This window comes from Populus alba, chromosome 5 (assembly GCF_005239225.2).
Source record: "Populus alba chromosome 5, ASM523922v2, whole genome shotgun sequence".
NCBI classification, from domain to species: Eukaryota; Viridiplantae; Streptophyta; class Magnoliopsida; order Malpighiales; family Salicaceae; genus Populus; species Populus alba.
In genome coordinates, this window is record NC_133288.1 from 20,361,676 (window position 1) to 20,380,980 (window position 19,305).

Sequence of the window (19,305 nt, forward strand, 5' to 3'; positions counted from 1 at the left end):
TAAAGAAAGTCAAGAGGATGCTAAGAAATTTAAGGTACGGATCCAACAAACAACATTCCTATTCTAAACGAAGGAACTAGTTCTAGAGGACAAACCTAGAAGTCAAACGATATGTACTTAACCAAGATGTCCTACACAAACGCCAGCACAACATTAATACCAAACAAGTCTAACTTAACCTTAACCTAAACCCAGATACAGTCACCAAATTAACACATGATTGTCCAGCTGAAAGCAACTTGAGATCAGATGCCTAAATCTTTATTCTTTAGTGGTTTTGTTGATGAGAGACTTGTGAATGTGAGGGATGACACCACCGCCAGCAATGGTTCCCTTGATGAGGGTATCCAGCTCCTCATCTCCTCTAATGGCCAGCTGAAGATGCCTTGGTGTGATTCTTTTCACTTTCAGATCCTTGCTAGCATTTCCAGCAAGCTCAAGAACCTCTGCCGTCAGATATTCAAGGATTGAAGCCAAGTAGACAGCAGCGGTGGCCCCAACTCGCCCGTGAGCTGAGATCCTTTGCTTTAGATGCCGGTGGATACGACCCACAGGAAACTACACTCATCGATCATAGACATAAGAAAACCATGTCAAATGAATCCAAACATCGTCAATAAATCATAACAGTCTTGAACAAATGCCACTGTGATAGAAACAAAAAAAAAAACTTCTTTAACAGAATAGATGCAGTACTATAACCAAAATCTTACTCTATAAACTAAAGTAATGACATATCTGTTCTTTCTACCCAAAACAAAAATAATTTAAATAAATTTTAAAACAAGATGGACTCCCATTCTTCTGATTAGCTCAAGTCAGATGCTAAAACCTGTATTAACACACACTGGCAAGCTTTAGGATCTTTAAAATTACACGTTTCATTTCGTTAACAACACCTAATTATTTTCTTCAAAATGTGTGTTTGTAATTTCATATGCCTAAAATTGGGATTCTATTTAAGCAGAAGCAGACCCGCTTCCTTGAGATCACAGCTGTTTTCGTACAAAACCAGGAAGAAAAGGAACAAAAACTGGCAATTATAAGACAGTTTTTGCAAGACACGACGATCCCAAACAAGCTGTAACGTGTAATAAAAACTATCAAAGCAATGTCCTTTGATTTACTGCTAGAATCAGTCAAATTAGCAATGATAAATGAACGCATGAAAATTAATTTGATTGAGCATATATTTTACCTGAATGCCAGCACGAGAAGAGCGAGAGACTGGCCTCTTCTTGTCCTTGTCCTTATCTTTGTCCTTGTTAGCCGCTGCAGTTGTTTTCGTTGCCAGAAGCCCTTTTCCTCCTTTCCCAGCCATCTTTCACCTTTTCTTTAAAAAAAATCAAATTCTCAGATTGATAATAGTTAACAAATAAAACAAAATGCACAAAAAAATACAAAACTGAAGAAAAATTGTAAAAGGATGTGCCTCTAAGAGGCTGTTAGCAAAACATAGTTCGAAATTATTAGCAAAATCAGAGTAAAGATATAGGCAGCCCCCAGAAATGAGAGCAACTGACAGAGATTTGTAGTTGGGGGAGAGAAAGAAAGAGATCTGGGCTGGACTTTTTAGGAAAAACGAGAAATTTGGAATATATAAGCAAAATCCAGTAAAAAATACTCTAAGATCTTAAGAGAATTCAAAAGAATTTGAACGTAAAGGAGTAGAGTAAAGAAAATATGGAAGACCCAAAAATCCAATTTAGAAAGAAAGGGAAAAAAAAACAGAGAGTTAGAGAGCGAGACCTGAGGAGCTTTGAATCTGGAGAGGAGAGGAGAGGGAACTGTAGAGATTGAATGAAAATGAGTGGCTAGCGTTTGGTGTTGAGGATTATAATAAATTTAATAAGGAAGGTAGGAATTTGAATGTGCAAAAACCCAAGGGGCGGCTTCTTTTGGTGGGAAATAATTCCCCAAATTTTCGATTTCGGAATTTTTGGCTTTGTTTTCCTTTCTTCTTCTGTTCTTTGGGTTTTACCCTTGAAGGATGTTTGTTTTCTTGTTTAAAAAGCGTTTCTGAATTTATTTTTCTTGGTTTTCAATAAATTTTTTTAATAATTTTAGATTGTTTTATAGATTAATATTAAAAAAATTCAAAAATAATATTTTTAAATTAAAATCATTGTTAAAAACAATCATTATTATAATTTTAAAAACTACCAAACAGTTAAAATTATAAATTTGATATGATATCTTGTAATTATTAGATTAACGGGTTAATTTATAGGTTATTGGGTTAAACCAACTTAATTATTTTTTATTTAAATTATATTAATTTTATTTTTTGGTTTTTTTAGGAGTTTTATATCCAGTAATTAAAGCTATTAAATCCAATTTAAAATCTTAAAGTTATTAAATTAACGGATAATTTATAGGTTATTGTGTTAACCTAATTTGATTGTTTTTTATTTGAATAATGTTATTTTGATGTTTTAATTTTTTATTAGTTATTTAATTGAGATTGATAGGGGTTAATTTGTTTAACCAGTTTAATTTAACAAGGTTAGTATTTTTTTAATTAAAATTAAAATCTAATGCTGATTAAGTTATGACTTACAAATTTCTTGAGTGAAAATATCCAAGCATATTAGGTTTAATAAGCATCCTTGTGAGCTAATTTCTTTTGCATCTGCATTTAAGTCCCTGTCATTTAATTGCAAGAAATGCAAATGATGATTTGAGGTTGAAGAAGAGAGTCCAAGCTTTTTTTGTATTCGTGAATGACTTGGTGAGATTAGAGACATACATGTTAATTATTGAATCTTTATACATCCATTAATCAAGTGAATTTACATGGGCAGAGATGCAAAAAAAACATGTAGTCTAATTTTAGGTGTAGTTATTCGAAATAATTGTTAGTTGTAAAATGAGATATATTAGACAATCATGAAAGATACCTATGCTTATAGGTTTAAAGAGTATCTGTTTACACAACAATTTTTGGTTTTTAAAAAAACCATATAAAAAAACCATTAAAGAATATCTGTTTACACGACAATTTTTTGTTTTTAAAAAAACCATATAAACAATGTATTTGGTTAATGTTAAAACTTAATATACTATTTATGAAACCCAGTATAATTTATGTTGAAAACATAGGTTTGCTGAAAAGCAATTTCAAACCGCTTCTCCCTTTCTTTTGTGGTTTTGAAAGTAGAGAGTGAATTAATTCACTTTTCACTTTTCACACAAACACTAGAGAATGGCTCAAATTTATGATCGGACCGGGTCTGGTTCAAACCTAAATGTACTGGACTAAATCTAACCCGGTAAAAAAAATCTAATTTTTATTTTTAATTGGGTTTTATTTGAAAAACTAGTGTTTAACATATCCAATGGCACTGCATAAATTATAAGAAGATCGCATAATGACGTAATATTTACAGAATTTGATCACAATGTCAATTTTGTTCATGATAATGTTTAATTTGATATTATTGCATGTTTAGGAAACCATGAAAACAATAGTATTTGCTGGATGGATTTCGTACGTAATAGAATTGTAAATAGTTTAATGAACAATAAAAAATATTTATATAAAGTATTATTTATTTTATGATGTAATAGTGGTAGTTAAATCTATAATATTTAAATTTAAAATCTCTCTCTCTCTCTCTCTCACACACACACACATATTACAATTTCAATTTAAAAAACATTCTTAATCAAACACATTAACTACTTTTTGTTTAACCTCAATTTCAATCACAATTTTAATCAAATATATATAATTATTAAACTAACTTCAACTAAAAATATATTTTATAAAATATTTTTTTTCAAATTATAACCATAAAAGTATTTGGGTGGTGTGCGTATAAAAGCCAAACCAACCCAAAAAAATAGTGCAGGTCAAGGTACTTAAACCTACCCTCAAGCTCTCATGGGCTAAAGTTGGTGGGTTTTCAAGGGTTAACCCAAACCCAAACCCCTTGATAGGCGGGCTTGGACGGCCTGAGCCCAAACCCACAATGAAAATGGTTTTTGGGTAAGAGCTCTTAAAGCCCATTCCCGTAAAAAAAAAGTAAAGCACCAGCAAGCCTAGCATGCGATATTCATTAAGCCTAGCATGTGATATTCATGTTATAAAAGGTATTGAAAGCATCACTTTAGAAATGGATTTGCAGACATATCTCAGATTTCAATTTTGCAAAGTTGCTATTCGGAAGAAACTATGTTATGCTGGAGAAATAATGATTTTTTCTTCGCATTTAATTTGCAGGGTTATATTTAGGGTCTTTTGTCATTCTTACATGGATTAATAAAAAAATTAGGAAAATAACACATGTGATAAAAAAAATAGCAAATATAAACACAAATTTTTCAAAATTCATACTGCCTACAAATTAACTGACACTTACAAAAATTAACCTAAATTTTATTTTATAAATATACAAAGATCAAGAGATGAGATTTAAAATTTAATGCCCGGAGAGAAAAGTTGACTTGACATGAAAAAAAATAGTAAAAAAAATAAAATTGAAAATAGGTTATTACGAATACATCAGAGCTTAGTTTTTGACATACTCAATACATTTAGAAAAATCACAACTAGACAATTCTAACTACACATTAAAAAACAACTAGACAATATCATAATTGGTTAGGGTTTTGTTTGCGGTTAATTTATGATTAATCAAAACCTCATTTGGTGGTCTTTGAAAGTATAGTTATAATTATCCCATTAAGATTTTTTAATTATACCGAAATGTGTCAAAAAAAATCTTCAATATGTCTTAGTGACCTATTCTTCTTTTTATTTTTTTGTTTTGTCATTTCTCTTTCTTGGTAAATCACTTTATCTTTTTTTTTTTCCCTTCATAATTGGATCTTGAATCTTATCTTATGACTATTTGATTTTCATTATGTTTTTGCTATTGAATTTTGAATTTTATCTTTTTTTTTCATTAGATGTTCATAAAAATTTAAGTTAGTTTTTATTAAGATTAATTAATTTGCAACATGCTTTTTAAAATAAAAGTGTGTTTGGCTTGAAGGTGCGTTTACTTTTTTTTAAAAATACAATCCTTTTAAAGTATAAATCGCATTTCTTAAAACTAAAAATATAACTCTTTTAAAGTATAAACCACATGTCTAAAAATTAAAAATACATGTATTTTCACGTGAGCCCCATAAAAAAATAAAAAAATTAAAAATCACCTTTAAACCAAACGACCCTTAAATTACTGTTACAGGAATAATGATTATGTATACAATTGATACAAACTATTCTATTTTTCAAATATGATTTTCAATCTATATCATCCTTCCAAAATTGTTGACAAATTGTGTCATTTTTTTTTTTAATCCGGTTATAAAAGGATATTTTCCCAGGGGTCTATGTCACGAGAAGACATTAACATCAGCTTTCTCATCTTAAGGTCCTGTCTCTGCAACTCATCATTGATCTCATTGGTGCTTCTTAGAGATCTTCCAGGATTTTTTTTTCCTGTATGTATTTGTTCCTGTGAGTCATGCTAAACCGTTAAAATTTTTCTCTCTGTTGATAACAAGGCAATCTTTTTTGGAATTTCAGATACCCCCAAATTGGAAGACGATGCATTTTTGGTTTTATATGGAAAATGGGAAAATGGCATCTCTTCTCTCCCGTTCTCGTCCTGACCTCCCGATCCTTGCATTTACATCTTCATTTTCTGTGCACAGGCGCTTTAACTTGCAGTGGGGTTTGATACCATTCTACCTTCTCTCTTTTTTTCCCTGTGATGTCAAGGCAAGCAATCTAAAAGGAACTTTTCTGGCTTCTTAATTCAAGAGAGGGATTATTGTGTCTGGTGACCTTATCATTGTTGCCTGTCCTTCAATCTGTTCGAAGTGATTGATGTTCCCTGAACGTAATGTTCTTCTGGTTGTACCTATACGGTTGCCTTCTAAAGTCCTAACCCATTTTAGTTCAGGTATTTCTTAATTTATGCACACTAATAAATCGAGAAACCCAATAAAGCGAGTTATGAACATGACGAATTCTGATCGTCCGAGGATGTGAAGGAGATCAATATCGATGCCACCTGCTATTCTTTTTCAGCTTCATCGAGGCGAAACTCTAGCTAGAGAAATGCGCCCTGAGAGCCAGTACATGCTTTACTTTATTTCTTTTTCCCTGTACGTTGACAGTATCAACAGATGCAAGTATTTTTTTGCTAGTTGTGAACTTGTAGTTTAGCTCTGGCTGTGGTAGTGGTGGAAGGAATTTTGGACAGGCAATAAGATTGGCCTGTACGCTCGCTTGTCACTGTTTCCGGTCAGCACTTAGCAATCTTGTAATCAAATATACATCAAGGGCCATTACTATTGTTTTGATTTGGAGAGATCAAATTGATTGGAATCAATTGTACACATATTTTTTTATAGATTTTTTGTTATTTGAATTAACAAGGGCAAATGTTCTTGTTTTCTTTTTGCTTTTACCTCCCAGTTCAGTTTAGTAGAATGCAGGCTGTGAATTGCAGCATTGCTTGTTGCTATGTTACTTACCATACATCATCGCTAGTTCCGCTGTAATATTTTTGCATGCCTGGCTCTACCCACCATTAATGGCGCAGTGAAATCTTTATCCCATGCCGTCTAGGCGTCAACAATATCAAGAACAAAGAGGACTTTGTGCCCGTATGGTGCTCAGTGACATGGTTCCTCATGGCGTCGGGCTCTTTATTGACCGTCGTGACTCCATCTCTGGGCTCTGGTATACTCTTTTACCATGAGTTTAAATGACAGTGATCATAGAGCCGTTCAAGAGAATTACTTTTTGGTGTATATATGATGTAGTTTGCGACAGAAAATCTTAAGATACTCTCTAGGAGCTAGTAACTAGTATTTCTTTTTAGCAGGAAGAATTATGATGCTCTTCAGATTTTATGATTGCTCCATTGAAGAGTTGGATGACTACAGGGTACATGTATTTCTTTCTATAAAAAAGTGAAGCTGTGCGTGCTAAATTGGTTTGATTTTTGAGAAATTCTTATGCACATCTGATTTACGAAATCATCACAGCCCATGATCATTGAAACTTGAATGTTCCCGATCCCAGGAAATTCCAGGTAGAGAACTGGCGATAGCCATATAGGATAGGCGGTAAAACCAAGCCCTTGCTGGCCCCTTTTCCTGAACCCCGCCATTGATCGATCATCCAGTGTCCGTATGTTCTTTCGCAGATAGCACTCACAATGCATCATGCGTAGGTGATTGATGGCTCTGTGAAAATTGCCACCCTCAGACGCGTTAAGAGGTGTACTAGGTAGTGTGGTGGAAGGGAAATCTAACGGGTGTTGACAAAAAAGTAGACAAGAATAAAGCAAATCCCAAATCTGGAGAAAACGAGGAGATTGTGTTGTGTTCCCCTGAGATCAATTTGTCGTCATGTTGATCATTAAGAATTCAAGGGAAAAAATTGGAGTCGTTGATCAATGGACCAAAAAGAAAGGCAGCCAATGGGTCCGAGCCCTAAAGCATTCTCGGAAAACATCATTAACTTTGCCCCATGTCAACAAAACTTGTGCTTTTGTAGGTGGCAAGCTAATTGAGTAGCTTGCTGCCAAAAACCTTTTTGCTTTACTCATTTAAAATATTTAGCCAATGAAAACTTCCCAGATGTTCGTTCTTGTATCTTTAAATCTTATCTTATCTTCCTTTTTTTAAACTTTTTTTTCTTAGAAAATGTTTGTTTTTAAGCTACAACCATGTTTTTAAAAGCTTTTCAATTTTTTTAAATTTATAAAAAATAAAAAGATATTGACTTAATATATTTATAAATAAAAACCACCGGTATTCAAATTCTGCTGCCAGCAGGTTAAATAAAGGGTATCATTGTTCTTTCAATAAGACAAAGACGTGTGGTATCGCTTGAATTGCAAGACATAAAATTGTGTAAAAGCCACCGGAAATGTAAAACCAGGGGCCACAAATTTTAAATAACCATGGATTGATGTTGCAGAAAGGACATGCCTGACTGTGACTCATCATGTAATTCACAGCCCACAGAAAGAGGCACCGCGTGGCTCATCAAGAAAGGAATAATTGTGCACTTGAGGTATTGTGCCTAAAAGGGATTTGTTTCCTCTTTTGCACTCGGATTTAAATTTTATTGTGCATTCCTGTTATTTCGTAGTCTCTTACATGTTCACTAGGTTTGCAGGAATATTCAGTGGGTCGTTAGATTAGTCGTGATATACACAAGTTAGTCCGGACACCCACATAAATTAAAAAACAAAAGAAATAATTGCGAAACTTGGTATAACTTAAATAAAAAATGACGATGATTACCAAACTATAAATTGCACGACCTTATCATGTTTTTTTATTAGGAATAAAAGAAAAATCATCCACAAGTATCTGGTACGGTTAGTTTTTTATTTATTTTTTTATTTTAAATTAATATTTTTTTAGTTTTTTTTAATTATTTTGATGCGTTGATTTTAAAAATAATTTTTTTAAAATAAAAAAATATATTATTTTAATATAAATAAAAAAACAATTTAAAAAATAATCATAATCACAATCTCAAAAACACTTATACATGAGTATTTTTGAAATAATATTAATAATTAATCAATCCCCCGTAACTCCAAACATCAAATGATGGGTTTAATTCAAAATATTTGTCCAGCATAGTCGAAGCGAATAAATTAAAAAAAAATCATTATTGTTTATGGGCCTAGCAGAGTATAGCATGAAAACCAATTTTAACACGAACTTTTCGGCTTTTGAGATGAACTCAAGAGTTCAAAACTATGCTTTTAAAATGAGTTTTAAGAAAATATGTAATAATATCAGAATAATTTTTTTTAATTTTTTATAGTCAAATTTAATCGTATGATCTACTAGTATAAAATTTGAAATTTTTTTGTCTTTTTTAAAATATTATCTTTTTTAATTTTCAAATTGTTTGAATATACTAATATTAAAAATAATTTTTTTTAAAAAATAAAATAAAAAATTATTTTAATATTATTGAAAAAATACATTTTAAATCACATCTACTAGACTGCTACTTCCACTTTCAAGCAACACTGAAACAGAATTAAAAGGGCAGAAAAAAGATGAGGTTCGAATAAAGTCTAAAGGCTAGCCTATGTTTTTCCACCCTCTCCTGCGATATTTTTCTCTCATTAAGAGACTACGACATTTTGTTGCTCTGTTAGTTTTTGTTTTTTTGTTTAACTATAGAATTAATTGGTTGATTAATTAAATAGTTTCGGTTTTTGCATTGACTTGTAATTCTGTTTAAAATTTTTGTTTTATAAAGGTTAAAATAAAAACAAATAGGACATAAATACTATTTGTTTTTGCAGTGACACAGTACTTAAAAAATAAAAGTTTTTAATATGTAGATATCCAAAATAAATTTTAAAAATTAAAAAAAATATTTTAATATATTTAAAAAAAAAAAGAAAGAAATTTCAAAAACTAACCACCTACAGAACACCTATTATTACCTTAATCGTAGTTACGATATTACGACCGTACCACCATAAGGTAACGGGGAGCAAAATAACTAGAAAGGAAGGAAGAGAGCACAGAATTGCAATTTTCTCAGTTACTGTACCTGGTACGATCCCATAATAGATTTGACAACTCATCTAAACGACCACCTCATTATACAGTTAAGAAGGGCCCACAACTGATCAAATCTACAAAGTCTGGCCTCGAAGGAGCGGTGCTGATGCAAAATATTAATTCATAGACTCATCAGACGGTACCGATTATTCATGGGCCCAGCTAAATTCTTGCCCGGTCTTTGACAAACAAACTCAAGTACAGGTAGTCTTTCTTGTGTAGCGATAAAGTAAATGGGTTTTATTGTGCAGATAGAATCATTCTGTGTGGACCACATAGATGTAAACTAGTGTCTCTCTGGGGTCCAATTCAATCACTCGGTTGTCCTTTCATTTTTGGAGCCCACATCAACTATTGAGTCCAATTTGAGTGTGTACTAGCTTTTCATTTTTGATTTTTTTGAAATATCTTATTTGAAAAAAATATAAAATTAATAGTTTTTATTTGTCCTGATGTGTTGTTGTAAAAAAAAAAAAAAAAAAAAATATAACATCACACCTAAATAACAAACAGAAGTTCTTTCTATTATTATTATTATTATTATTAAAAAGGTAAAAAGTCACTATGAGAGAGAAGATGCATCTCCCTACTCTTGTAATGACAACAAACAAACTCTTAACCATAATCGTGGAAATAAATATATATATGAAAATGACACTATACGAGGTTACATGATAATACCCTTCAAGTACATGAGATGGCTAGTTTTTTTCTTACAAACTCAAGGTGACTTCGGAGGAGATCAGTTTAATAATATTTTATTTGATTAATTTTCTAACTAGTTTATATGAATTTTGAATTAATTTCTTGAGTTAGGTTTTAAAATTAATGATCATAATCTCTAATAATTCTAAAATTTATAACATTTAGAACTTGTTTTTACAATGTGGTTGCAGTTACTTTTTAAATAATTTTTCATTTTAAAATATATAATAATGATATTTTTTTATTTTTTAAAAAATATTTTTAATGTCAAGCACATTAAAATAATTTGAAAATACTAAAAAATATATTAATTTGAAATAAATAAAAAAATTAAAATTTTTTAAAAGCATTTTTAAAAGTATAAAAATAAATATATTTTTAAACTGATATTTTTTAAAAAATAGAAAAGAACTCGATAGGTTAAAACCAATTTAATTACTCTTTTTTAAAAAATAAAAAAACCAATTTAATTACTTGCACATAGGATTCTTTGCTTTGTACCATGTAAAATGTGAAGTCTTGCTTCATCGAGAATCGATGTCGAGGGGAGATGTGCGCGCGGCAAACATCCACACACATGGAGTAGTGCTGTGAATTCCTCAGCCACGAGTATGCATGTGGTGAGTACTCTTTTGTTTTGATATCCGAAGAACTATGGCCATCTCCAGGTATCAGGGGATGCAGGTCAGATGAGCCAATATCACTATCATATCAAAGATCAGTCGATACAGACAAATGTAAAAGATTACCTGTCCCCTCTATCATCATGCTTTCTTCAAACATACTATAAAATATATTAAAGCTAGAGACTAGAATTAAACGTCACTCCATCCATTGTTCTGTAGAGAATGATACTGAACTTCCCACAAGAATTATCAAACACGAACAAGCCCATGAGGTCATGACCCTTCCTTTTATGGGATGAATGCATGCGTTAAATGGAAGAACAGTTTGATTTCTTCTTACAAATAAGAGGTTCGAACTTGAAACTTTTTTGGATGGAGAAGGGATATTACCACTTATTGAGTTATAGTTTATTAACAAAAGACATTAAAAATTAAACTGTCCCTGTTAAATATAATGGGAAAAATGTTGTCTTCATTTTATCACAAGTTAATTTGTTACCTTTTGTTTTACACAAGGTAAATCGTGACATGCAAGAAAAGAATAAGCAAATAGCGACAACGTCGGAGCATTTTCGTCTGAAAGGGGCTGAACAGGAAGCCCGTCTTCGAGAGCTTTCATGGGTTATTTGGTTGTAAAAAGAAAAGCATGAAATATGTCCGATATAATATTAAAAGTAAAAAGAAATTTGAAGCGTGAGAGTAAATAACAACATTGAGTTTACGGTAGGAGAGAGAGAGAGAGAGAGAGAGAGCCATGCCAGAAAATGTCAGATAAGAGAGAAAATAGTGGATTAAAAAAGTATAATTAATTTGGTGTTGATGGCTTTTATTTGACAAAACGGCTTCCATTTCCATGTTTTTCACCCCCATATATATTGTCGGGAGAATTATATCAACGCGTACAAAACACTGTCTTCTTCTTGTCTATATATATATAATAAAAATAAGAAAAGCATGAATTATACTATTACTTTTCTTATAAGAAATTTTTTTATTGCTACATAATTAAATAAAAAGATTTGAAGACCTGCCCGTGCTATACACAATAAAACGTCTTAATATATATTTTTGTATCAATTTACCTACTTAAGTTTTAATTAACATTGTAATAAATTTTAATATTATTACCACATATTATTTTAGATTTATTTTTATAAAACACATATTCTTTTTAGATAAGAATTAAAATTTCTCTCGTCGCTGAAAAGTGCATTGCCGACTCCTGCAGTTGTTTTTTTTTCATCGAAAAAAATAAACCTCTCCTGGGCACGTGATTAATTTATCTAACGATGGGATAATAAGCTTGTCTTGCACTTCTCTGAATAGATAGATTGAAATTCCACACGTTATTATCAAAAGTGCCCTTTTATTATGATCTTCATGTCTCCTTGGATGGGAGGTAGTTTATATATATTTTTTTAATAAAAATCATGAATTTCTTAGCTTTTAAAAATATAATTTATATTTAAAAAATATTATATTTTTTTAAAAAACCCATCACATCTTCAAACTAAATACATCCTTATTAATTCATTGTAACGTGTTATGCCGGCTGTCGAGAAAAACATAATTTATAGCGTAAGAAAATATGATGTGTTTTCTAGGAAGACAAAAAAAAAAAAAAACTCACGTGGGTTTAGTGGATCAACATGCATAGGCATTTAAAACAAAAAAAAGTTTTGGCACGAGGGTTGCCAGCCTCATCCGCATGCTTAGATCTCCGGCTTTTAATCTGACATTTTATTCCGAAGAAATATGCAATTCTATGTTAATTTGGGATTAAAAAACCCAATTGTGTAAGAACAAATTCAGCCAACAATGTGAAGATTTGAAAAAAAATCATTATTTTAATCTATAATGACTTGTAAGAGGCTTAAATAGTAAAAAAATACTACCGTGGAAATGCCGCACAATTTAGTTTCTTTTAATTAGATATATATTTAGTGTTACACTTTTGTATTATAAAGGGGAAAAAACAATTCCTTATCTAAAGGAGAGGTGGTATGGCCGGCAAAACTATATATATATATATATATATATATATATATATATATATATATATATATATATATATATATTTTTGATATTTGAGAGTATGGTAATAATTGATTTTTAAAATATTATTTTTTCAAAAATATATTAAAATAATATTTTTTAAATTTATTTTTAACATCAGCATAACAAAATGATTCAAAAATACTAAAATAATTTAAAAAAAAAAAAAATTAAAATTCATTATCAAACAACCTCAAAATCAATTTGTTTTGGAAGAAATATACTTGATATCAATTATGAGATAAATAAAAGAGGAACAAAATCATAATATTTATTTGGATAAATTACTAAAGAGTATTGTAGTTTGAGCACACGAATATTTTATATTCTGATTTTTATTTATTTATTACACCCTACATAATAAATTTAAAATAAAAATATTAAAAGATTAAAATATCTCCATATATAATCAATTATCATTTCCCTCCTAGTTTTCTTATCTCTATCTTTCTAAAGTAAGTTTTTCTTTTCTTTTTTCTTTGATTAAGATGGAGAAATCAGGTAAAACAACCTTCAATTTTGATCTAAATAAACCCAAAATCATAGTTTTAAAACCTAGCCTATCAAGAAATCCATGGTTGGAACCAGACTGGATTAACCTGATAAAAAATCTGATTGCAAACTATTGATTTTTTTTTTTTAACTAAAATGATATTATTTTAATTTAAAAAAAAATGAACCCGGACGACCTGGTTAAAATCCGAAACCTGACCTTGTATCAGGCCAGGACTGAAAATTATGAACAAAATTACTTCGAATATGTGATCAAATATATGTTATAATATTGATGGTGTGAATCTGAATGTCAAAAAGTTGAATGAATTTGGTAGGACGAAGACTTAATTAATTATTTTGTTGATTTTTCCGTTTAAATTCCTAATTGTCTTACAATTACAACTGTTTTTGTTAAATTTTAATTATTCTGAACAAAACCCTTAGCATTTCGGAATAAGAAAGGGTTTCTTTTATATGGGTTCTTCGACAAAGTGGAATTGGACTTTGAAATGAATTGTAGCATATAAAATTATATGGTTATTACATCTTACAGTCGCAATTTAGCATAAGAGGACTTGAATTTCAGTTCAATTTTGCTAAGCTAATATATTGCAATGTGATGCACACGAGAGTAGAATAATGATACTTGTTGCGGGACAAAACTCTTAAAAATCAAGAATATTATAATTATAAAAAAACATTCAAAATATTTATTTTTTATTCATTAAAATCTTCACTTATCAAAAAGTTATTACAACTCTTTATACATAAAAAAACTAAAAAACTCTAATAATACCAAATATAAAAAATAAATTAGAAAAAACTATTTGTTTAAATAAGAAAAAAAACTAGAAAAACATAATAATACTAAATAGAAAAGTAAAATTAGGAAAATATAAATTAACTAAGAAAAATACTAATTTTCCTAAAAAAAAAAAACTCATGCATTAGAGTTTTGGAGTTGGAAGGAACTCTTTCTTGAGTTCATACCTCCATCAAAGAGTGTCATCCACCACAAATATTTTTTATGTGTAGTCCATCTTATCAAGGATCCCTAGCACCTTTGTGTGAGCCATCTCATCATCAGTTATTAACATAACATCTTTACGTGAACAACTCTATTCTAGATCCTTAACTCAATATTTTTGTGTAAGTTGCCCCATTATGAATTATAGAATCTGAATTGATATTTGTTCACGTAAAGAAGTTGAAATCTCAACTGAAGATGATGATAAGTCCTATTCTGGTTTGATAAACACCAATTCGAAGATAGAGACTATTGGTTGTTAATGATAAATGAAAACACTAGAGTGTTTCTTAATGGCGAAGATGAGCAAAAAATATTTATGGTGAAATGGAATGTCTAATGTATTTTTTATAAGCAAATTGCTATAGTTAAAAAAAAAAACCCTTTGAAAGGAATTAGTCTTATTTTCCACTAGAAAAAAAAGGGAAAGACCACCAATATTAACATTATGACAAAGAAGCTAATCAAAGATTCAAGACTAAGGGGCCTCTAATATTTTTTTTCTAAAGTAATAAATAGTTGCAACGATTAAATATAACATAGATTTTACTAGTTATTTCATCAGCAATTCACCACATGTCATTTTTTTTTACACTAATTGAGATTTGGCCATAGAATTATCGATTTGTATTCAAAGAGTAAGGGATGAACTATTCTGCATCAGGAAAAAAAGCAGAGATCTTTGTTGAATTTAAATGTATATAGAAACATTTTTTTTATATACTTTTTACTAGTAAATAATATCCTTAAATCTCATGATAGGTACTTAATGAAAGATTGTACAAAGACAGTGTAACAATCAATGATTACACCGGTCTCAACTTGTTTCATTTATAGAATTGTAAAAACTTTACTATGAAGTTTTATATATAAGGAAAGACTTGGTAAGAACGGCAACACACTAGTTATAGACAAGTTCTAAATAAAGAGACAATCATGAAAGGAAACTATGTGTCTATTAAAGAGAAATCAACAAGAACTATGTATTTGTTGGAGAGAAATCAATTAAGTCAATCACCACACGCTGATCACCCGATGATAGCTTCAATGTTTGAGTTGTCTTGTTTAACTCTACCTTGCAAGCAAAAGGGGGTTCACATACTATAAGCTTAGACTTGAGGAATTTAAAGCGATTAGAGGTGAGACCCTTAGTGAAAATGTCACCAATATGATCTTTGAATGGTATGTAGTGAAGGTTAACATTTTGATTGATCTCATGAATAAAATGATAGTCAACCTCGATTCGTTTTGTGCGTGCATGAAACACTAGATTAGCAACAAGAGCAAGTGCACTTTCATTGTCAAGCCATATAGCATGTGCTTTAGGGAGAATAGTTTGTAAATCATAAAAACCATTATAATCCAACATAACTCGGCAACTACCATTATGAGAGCATGATATGATGCCTTTGCACTAGACAGAGACACCACAGTTTTTTTTTTTGGCACACTATGAAACAAAACATGGACGAAGAAAAATGCCCTACCCCATAATTGATCTTTGATCATTCGTGACTCTGGCCCAATCGGTATCACACAAAGTGTAAAGATCAGGTGCACTACATGTGAAGTATGGTCCATGATCAATCATACCCTTTAGATACCAAAAAACCCTTCTCACTATATTCCAATGTTCAAAAGTTGGTGCATGAAGGTGTTGACACAATTGTCCCACGATGTACCCAATGCCTGACCTAGTTAATGTACAACACCAAAGCATTCCAACAAGTTATCGATACTCAGTAATTTCATAAAGAGAATCACCTAATAGAGCAAACAACTTGCAGCCAATCTTAGTCTACTATGACTTTGAGTTGTCTTGTTTAACACATAAAATCCAAGATAAACCGAAGTTCTTAGTCCATTGTGACTTTGATCAGTCTAGGAAAGCTATTTTTACACAAAAAAATTCAAAGTATAAATTGAAAAATTCATGCAAGTATCTAATTATATAAATTGATAATTATATATATTTATTTAAAAAATAGTTAATAATAACTAAAAATAAAACAAAGAAAATTAAGAGATGGATTTGGTTTCTTCCTTCCATGCATGTTTGTTAGACAACCTTATCTAGATTATCATAAAATCCACGATTAGAAACAAAACATAGTCCTTTGTATAAAGGTCTTTATCAACTACAAATCCAGCTTATGTTGTGGCTGCCAAACTAACCTTCAAGATAAAAAAACTCAATTTCATGGAAGAATTGATGCAACGACCTCTGTATTGAAACATGCACACGTGTGTTGATCACATCACACACTAGGGACCTTAAAATGGTGCTCAAGTCCCTTAGTTTTCTAGCTAAACGACATCTCATGCACTATTTTATTTCCAAACAAACCCACTGTCTTTCTAAAATAACCATAATAACCATCTGGTCCAATCTAAACATCATCATAATTGTCAAAACTAGATTGAAAGTGTTTATTCTATTCCCCCCCCAAGATGACGAGCTATCATAACAAAAATACTTTTATAGTGTAGCTACAGGACAAGCATATATCCTTGGCTTTTAAATTGAATCTCATTGGACAATAGCTCAGAGGAAAGAACATTAAAACTCATTGATTTGGCAAGCAATATAGCACTCATAAAGATTAAAAAACAAAGGGATGAATATGAGGAATTCAAACCACTAAAAACATGATGAATTAAGTCATCATCCTCTACAGGTTGTCCAGATACAACTAGTTGATTTGCCCATGACTTTTCATCTGAGAATATTCTCCGTAACTTTTTATTTCTTGATATAAAGACTGCAATTGACATTTTAGGTAATTGATGCGGGAACATGATTACAAGGCATTATTGTTAGCTAAGGCAAGCCTATTCGTATGAGCAATATAAAAACCAAAGGTTACTGACACAACCTTTTACTCTAAATGGCATTTAGCCAAGAGAGAATGAATTGGTCTTTCTTTTTCATAAGAGAAAGGTCCAATTAATTGTAGGAGTGAAAGTTCCAAAGTTGCTAGTGTCTGGAAGAAGTTTAGTCCAGCATGATTAAACACTATCCACAAAACCTAGCAAATCATTACTTTGTAAAACCAAAAGTAATTGGGAAATCCAATTAGGCAATTCGTTCGATCTAATCGTACCAAAGTCAATTGTCTAATGTTTAGGAGATTAAAAATGGTGAACGAGGAAGATATTTTTGTGGAAGTGTATAGATACACAGGAAAAAAAGGTGTTTGCTTGTATAGCTCTGATACCATGAAAGATTGTATAAACACAATGTAGCAATCAATGCCTACACTAGTCTCTACGTGTTTCATTCATATAATTATAAAATCTATATGATGAAGTTTTATATACAAGGAAAGACCTAATACGGGTGACAACACACTAACTATAAACACATTCTAAATAAGGAGATACAATCATGAAAGGAAACTATGTGTGTGCTGGAGAGAAACCAACCAAAATATATGTCTTCTGTAGAGCTCCAATATTTGAGTTGTCTTGTTTAATACCTAAAGTCGATGATAAACCGAAGTTCTTAGTCTATTATGACTTTGATCAATCTAAAAAATCTATTTTTATATCAAAAATTCAAAGTGTAAATCAAAAATATCTTGCAAATATATAATTAAATAAATTGATAATTATCTATATTTATTAAAAAAAACATTTAATAATAACTAAAAAAAATCAAGAGATGGATTTGATTTACTTCTTCCATGCATGTTTGCTAAGCGATTTAATTTAAATTATCATAAAATTCACGATTAAAAACATCACATAATTCCACTTGTCCTTTACACAAAATTCTCTATCAACTACAAAACCCAACTAGTGTTATGGTGGCTAGAACGACATTCAAGATAGAAAACTCAATTGATGTGTTGTTTTTATATAGAAATCATGTTTTAAAAAAATTTTGAGTTTTTTTACTTGAAATTAATTTTTTGGATGTTTTGGATTGTTTTGATATTCTGATGTTAAAAAATAAATATTAAATAATAAAAATATTATTTTAATATATTTTAGAATAAAAAATATTTTAAAAATCAATTAATACCACAATACAATGCATTACCGAAGAATTTACCCTATGACCTTTATATTGAAACACCCACACATGCGTAGATCACATCACGCATTAAAGACATTTTCTATTTGTTTTACATTTTAAATGCGTTTTTTAAAAATAATTGAATTTTATTTATTTATTTTCGCTTCAAATTAATATTTTTAGTATTTTATATTATTTTAATGTGTTGACATCAAAATAATTTTTATAAAATAAAAAATATTTTTAAAAAGTAAAAACAGTATAAACTTCATCCTAACCGTAACTACTCAACAGTGACATTAATTCTGTACCCCACGAATCACGTCATTGAAATCTCCACACCTGATGTTTTAACCAAATAACCGTATCGTGTATTTTGCGTGCATGAAATGACTATAATATCAACTTGTCTTTTTAGTTTCCTGCTTTTTAAATTTTTGGCCTTGGTTACTTTTTACTCGGGGCATTTTAGTCAATCAAGTACCCAACGACCGGTATCGTTTCACCACAGCCAAAAGCAATTTCCAACAATGAGCACTCAACAACCAAGTACAAATAATCTAATGACCATTGAGGCCCTTCTGTCCACTAGCCACCTCGTCTAAGGCCTTGTTTGTTTCCTGAAAAGTAGTTTCCGGAAACATTCCAAAACTTTCCTGTGTTTGTTTGTCAAGGAAAGTTGGTCAAAGCGGAAAACGAAACCTTCTAGTCAACAGGAAAAACATTTTCCGGTCAACGGAAAACACTCCAGACAATTTTAGTTAATGATGGTTTCAGGAAAGTGTTTTCCTTTTAGCTGTGTT

At 30.6% G+C, this 19,305-nt stretch overlaps 1 protein-coding gene across 2 annotated transcripts; it reads right to left on the bottom strand.

The window, feature by feature from the left end:
* LOC118061634 (histone H2A variant 1) lies at positions 1–1,910 on the bottom strand. Of its 2 annotated transcripts, none has more exons than XM_035075136.2 (3): positions 1,750–1,910; positions 1,199–1,333; positions 1–558 (listed from the first exon to the last, which is right to left on the bottom strand). In XM_035075136.2, exons 2-3 carry the CDS (start codon positions 1,319–1,321, stop codon positions 262–264), a joined length of 420 nt encoding a protein of 139 aa, XP_034931027.1. In that variant the 5' UTR covers positions 1,322–1,333; positions 1,750–1,910; the 3' UTR covers positions 1–261. The 2 variants fall into 2 exon arrangements, with proteins under 2 accessions (XP_034931027.1, XP_034931028.1); XM_035075137.2 differs by having other exon boundaries at positions 1,199–1,328; positions 1,750–1,907.
* Positions 1,911–19,305: the final 17,395 nt, after the last annotated feature.

What these genes read in the sequence shown, in the direction of transcription:
- LOC118061634 (XM_035075136.2), bottom strand. Translation starts at nt 1,321, where the DNA reads ATGGCTGGGAAAGGAGGAAAAGGGCTTCTGGCAACGAAAACAACTGCA. An exon ending in CTTCTCGTGCTGGCATTCAG is followed by an intron (nt 559 to 1,198) that starts GTAAAATATATG and finishes CGATGAGTGTAG; the next exon opens with TTTCCTGTGGGTCGTATCCA.